We start from the raw sequence: 5,668 nt of genomic DNA on the forward strand, positions 1-5,668 counted from the left end.
ATCTTGTCACTTAACACTCTGAGCTCATTTGGTCAGTGAAAAAAATACAATTTTAAAAAATGGTGGTGCATTTTCCATGCAGTTATGCCACCATTGTTAAAATAATTCATTATTAATGAATTAGGTTATTCATTAATATAGGATATTTAGGTTACTTCCATTTTATTTCCCAGTTTTAAACAAAGCTGTGATGAAGTTTCTACTACTTTCTGTATTCTTGTCTGGATTATTCTCTTTCTTGTGAACTAACCACGGAATTGCTGGGTTGAAGGGCACACACCCTAATTCTGGAAGACAAGGAGAAAGATTTGCAGGCCTATGCAAGTTCTCTCCCACCCTGAGAGGCTAATGGCTAACACATTGCTGTGTTTTCTTCTCTAATGAACTTGAGAAATTTTTTTAGGAGCTGTTATTTAATAAGTAAACCATCAGAGGTCAGTATCATAACATATAATACATTTTAAAATGCAAAAAAGATTGCAGAATCACAGAATGTTTATTCTACAATTACATCTTTTCTACTTTTTAGTGTTAAAAAGTTCTTTCTTGCAGGAAATAATGGTGATGGTCAGCCGTCCATCTGAGGGTCATTTGCTTGTTTTAATTTCCTTTCTTGCTTTTTCTAACCCTGGACCTGCTGTGGTGTTTTTTTTTTTTTGGCTGGGGCTGGGTTTGAACCTACCACCTCTGGCATATGGGGCCGGCGCCCTACTCCTTTGAGCCACAGATGCCGTCTGACCTGCTGTGTTTTGCTGTTGGTCTCCCTCAACCGGAACTGAAGCAGGATTTTGCTCACCTGTGTATGTGCTTAAACAGTGTCTGATGCAACAGATGTTTGTTGAATGAATAATCCCTTTTGTGGGATGGAGGGCCAGGAGCTGAGTCATTTTCCCAGCATTTCTAGCAAGTCAGCCACAGGGTCTGAGCTCAGAGCCCATCTCCTGGAGTCTCCCACTGCGGCTTCCTGCTGCTCTCAGCTATTGCCCAGGTCTCCAGGGAGGTGGACACCCCTAAACCTTTCCCCAGTGGTCTCCCATGGCCAGAACTCTGTCATTAGACCCCTGTGTCTGGCTTCCCTATTCAAGTGGACAAGTTGCCAAGGGACGCAGGACTGCCACGGGCCATGGATACCTGCCCTGAACCCCTGGCTGGGAGCCAGTGGGGAGCAACAGGAGAGCCCAGGATATCTACAGGGCAGATTGAAGATTTTTCCAGAGATGTTAAGGTATGGATTTTCACAGCAAGTCCCTCAGTATTTGTTGCCAGGGGATTTTTTTTAAGTCTTAAATATTATGCAACGGGGGCTGGGCATGGTGACTCACACCTATAATCCCAGCACTCTGGGGGGCTGAGCAGGAGGATTCCTTGAGCTCAGGAGTTAGAGACCAGCCTGAGCAAGAGAGAGAGAGACCCTGTCTCTACTAAAAATAGAAAAACTAGCTGGGTGTTGTGGTGGGCACCTGTGGTAGGCACCTGTAGTCTCAGCTACTTGGGAGGCTGAGGCAGGAGGATTGTTTGAGCCCAGGATTTTGAGATTGCTGTGAGCTATGACACCACGGCACTCTACTGAGAGTGACAGAATGAGGGTAACAAACAAATGAAAGCATTGCGCAGGGAGAAAGTCCTGTTTGTGGGCTCAACGCCCAGCTCTCCCCACTCACTATCGGAATTACTGGGCAGGTTGTTCACCACTCCCCAGCCTCCATTTCTGCGTCTGTAGGAATGAGAATAGTGGTGTAGGACACAGAAGGTTTGCCAAGCAGGTGAGCTAGTTTGCACCTGAGACGCGCCTGCAACGCCTTCCTGTACGTGACAGACCCAGGATGCACATCCCCCCCTGCCCTACAGCCTAGCCAGGATGCTTCCATCTAGCAGAACTCATTAAGGGCCCTAAAAGAATGGCCAGTCTGCGTGGGGAAATGGCTGGCCCTAACGCATTCTGCAGACACGTCCTGCATCCAGCCCGGGCATCCCCCTCGGTGTGGGGGAGGAAGACTTGGGGGCTGGTGTAACTGGCCTGCAGCCCCAACAGTGTCCTCTGCCACATGCCCTTTCTACCAGCTTTCACCTAACTCATAACTACACCAGCAGCCCTGGGCTTCCACTGTTTTCTCAGAAGAGTCCCTCCGGCCAGCACAAATCTTGACATCCACCAAGAAGTGAGATTTAGCACGCTGGACAGACTCTGTCATGTCCTGCTCCCCTCCCCCCCACCCCCCCCCACCCCGGTCTGGCAATGGGAGTTCAAAACACTGCACAGACCCGAATTTAGACAGAACTTGGAGCAGCTGAGGCTGCAGAGAAGGCCCTCATTAACAGGAGACACGACCTCCCCAATGCACACAGATCCAAGTGTGGGGAGAGTGATTTGCTGAACTGCCACCAACAGTGAGACGTCTGTGTCTGCCACCACGTGTGTGGATGCAGCTCATTGCTCCAGCAAAGATGTGATGCCGGGTGAATACTGAATAGACCCCAAGTACTATATCCACTCACGTTGCCCACGGGTCTGGGTGGCCGTGCCACCACGGGCAAGGGAAGTCACGTCCTAATTAAAGCAGGTCTTTGATGAGAAGCTATGAAAGTAGAATATTATCCTCCTTCTCAATCATTCAGCAAACTTCTGCAGAGCTTCTCCTGTGGGGAAAGCTCTAGCCCAGGTACAGTGGACACGGTCTGGAGCTACAAGCTGGATCCCCACCCCAGAGAACTCGAATGTGCATGTCTCCACGTGGGTGCCATCTGGGAGAAACCCCTCCCCTCAACCTGCTTTCGTCCTCCAGCTTTAAATATCCTTCAGCAACCTTCTCTCACTTTCCCTTGATCTCTGTGGGGGGTCCCTGGGCTTGGCCACCATTGCCCTGCTTTGACAATCAGGATGTTAGCAGGTATGAGTGAGCAGTGGCTTTGATGGTCTACAGGGGGGACTGGCACTCTCAAGCCCTGCCCTTTGTCATGAGAAGGACTTCTGCAGGCAGCTGCTGGTCACCAGAAGATGATGTGTTGAGCAGGCCTGGCCCTGTCCCGCAGCAGGGAACCCAGCTGAGCCTAGCTCAGCCAGGACGAGCCAAATCCGGGACATGTGAGCAAGAAATGCGTATTAAATTGTTTAAGAACCTGCTGGTAAATGTGTAATTAGTGGCTCTCCTAGGGAATTGAAACCTTGGATTTCTAGTGTCTGCTCATGACCCTGGTATAAATACTCCCACCAGGGCTGATTTCGAGTTAGCAGTGTGATGTTGTGGGTCACAGATTTAGGAACAGACCTTCTTCATGGCTAAGAGGTGGCCCTGGCACCTGCTGAAACACGACAAGAGAATGTGTAACAAAAATGATCCCTAAAATGATTTCTGAACATCTTGTCACCATATGGCTTTTCTCTCAAGATCGAACTACCAGTGATTTTCAGTCACTCTCACACCAATTTTTTTCCCAAATGAATCATTCTGTGGGATACTGATGAGTAAACACCAGCAGAGAGGACATTTCGTTAGGAAGCTTGAGTCTTGCCTAGTGGATGGAATATTTTCCTTTCGTTGTGGAACCGAAATGACTCGGCTCCCTGAGCCTCAGGGCAGCCACCAAGGGCGCCAGCACGCCCCATGGCTCTGCTCCCCACTCCATAGCCCTGAGTTCCCAGGGGCAGGGACCTGGGCAGAGCTGGCGTGGACCACCAGGTTGAGTCTGCACACATCATACCGTCCCTGTGTCCCAGGAGACAATGCCACCCCATTTATAAATGAGGAGACAGAACCTCACAGAGGTGAAGTGACCTGCATGAGTCCCCTGCTGACAGTGGCACTAGCACCCACATCTGGGGGTCTGGATTCAAAGCCCCTGGTCTTTCAGCTGCCAGTAGGAAGGTATGGCATGTCTGAGTTGGGAGCCCTGGACTCAGCAGCCCTGGATGCAGCCCCTTAGTTCATGGAGGGGAGTCTGATACCCAGAAAGGGCATTAGCCTACAGCTGGTGCATTCTCCTGGTGAGCTGGTCCAATGATCTACTTGTTACATGCTGGCCTGGGAATGTTCCCGGCTGAAGGGGCATCAGAGGAATTGTGACCATTGTAGCTCGACCTGCCAGGACTGGTTGTGGATCTGATGGATCTCTTGGCAGGACACTTACTACCCATGTGTCCTGTGCATCTCACCCTCCTGCCCACCTTGTGAAACTGAGCTTAAATGATTCACCCAAGGACGCCCAAGGTCACCAAATGCAAACAGAGGAGTGGAAGTCTGGCTGGGGACCATCTGTCATCTCCAAAGGCCCCACACAAGTTGACATGTCAAATCGCACCCTGGGAAACTTGACGATTCACTTACAAGGGTTAGTCCTGTTCCTCTGTGCATGGGAGTGCTGAGAACATAGACGCTCTGGCCGCAGAGGCCCCCACACCTGCTTGACCAGGAGGGAGAGACCGGAGGCTTGCCGATGGCTCCTCACCAGCATCTTGGGTCTGTTCTGTGGACCCCGATCAAGAGCAGATGGCCGTCCCCACTCTGTGGTCACAGCCACTGCGGAGTAGGGGATACCCACTGCTTTTTGTGGAGACTCACCCAAACCCTGAGCCTTATGGTTAAAGTTCAGCCCATGCCCGTCCCAACTTGCTGGATGATGTTTGCCCTGGCCGACAGGTGGGTGCGTGGAGACAAGTGGCCTTCGCTGGGGACAGGCCGTTCAGGTCACTGTGCTTTGATCTGGTAAACAGTGGGGAGAATCTGCCCATGAGTCAGAAACACTTTACAGAGAGCCAGCTGGGAGCTGCGGGTAGAACACTAGAGGGGACTGGGGGAGAGCAAAGTACCTGCTCTCGTGGTGTTGACCCTATGCTTGGAGCTGTGGGATGCTCAAGGCCAGGCACAGACCAGAGAAAGGAGCAGCCACAGTGCTGGGGGCTGGGTTAGGCAGCAGGCAGCTGCATGGCCAGGGCTCCCGGCGGTGATGCTGGAGTCCTCACTCTCCACAGAAAGGCGCGGTTTGACCCAAATTTATGACCCTGAAGTCAGAGGCCCCATGGCCTGAGACGCTCCTGGCTTATGCCTATCGTCTAGGCATAAACATTAAAAGTGCCCTCTTTTATACACAGAAGCATCTGCATTTAGATGGTGAGATGGTCACCCAACCCGACCTACTGCAATATCTGCAGATGCCAAGAAACCCACCCCGCATGGTATGGCAGTTTTTCCCCAAATACCTTTTCCAGAGAACTGGGCCCTACACAATTGGGATGGACAAGTTTGTAATTTTATCATTTTGGTTTAAACGTACAATTTTTTAGAGGGTGGGATATCACACCTGATCATAGAATCCTAGAATCTCAGATCTGGGATAATGATGAACACATATTCTGAAGCCTCAGTCTGTGGGTTCCTGGGGACCCCAGAACTTGTGGAGTCACATGCATAATGTCACCTGTAGCTTTGACCCATAGCTCCAATTGCTGCCTTAGTTTCAGGCAATAAGAACCATGTCTGGATTCCATGTGCTTTTCTGTCTGTGAGTCACATTGGAAACATACCCAGCCTTGGGGAACCAGACCCAGGCATTCACCTCTTGACTTTTGCCTCAGTTTTCCCATCTGTAAAGGGGGGACAAAGGCGCTCGGCACAGCTGTTGTGGTTTAGTGAGTGGACCCAAGTGAAGGACTGAGTACAGCAATGCCATGACT

At 50.6% G+C, this 5,668-nt stretch overlaps 2 protein-coding genes across 2 annotated transcripts in view; one reads left to right on the plus strand and one right to left on the minus strand.

Annotated features, from left to right (window-relative positions):
• Positions 1-4,660, minus strand: part of CA5A (carbonic anhydrase 5A) — a 29,688-nt gene extending 25,028 nt beyond the window's left edge. Inside the window, exon 1 of the mRNA XM_012812038.2 lies at positions 4,323-4,660. Coding sequence (XP_012667492.1) covers positions 4,323-4,449 — 127 coding nt within the window. The 5' untranslated portion in view covers positions 4,450-4,660. The remainder of the gene's footprint in view (positions 1-4,322) is intronic.
• BANP (BTG3 associated nuclear protein) overlaps positions 703-5,668 on the plus strand; it is a 95,403-nt gene continuing 90,437 nt past the window's right edge. Inside the window, exon 1 of the mRNA XM_023507510.1 lies at positions 703-1,225. The gene's annotated coding sequence lies outside the window, so the exon portion shown is untranslated. The remainder of the gene's footprint in view (positions 1,226-5,668) is intronic.

Source organism: Otolemur garnettii, unplaced genomic scaffold (assembly GCF_000181295.1).
Source record: "Otolemur garnettii isolate 467f Iridium unplaced genomic scaffold, OtoGar3 scaffold00185, whole genome shotgun sequence".
Taxonomy (NCBI): Eukaryota; Metazoa; Chordata; class Mammalia; order Primates; family Galagidae; genus Otolemur; species Otolemur garnettii.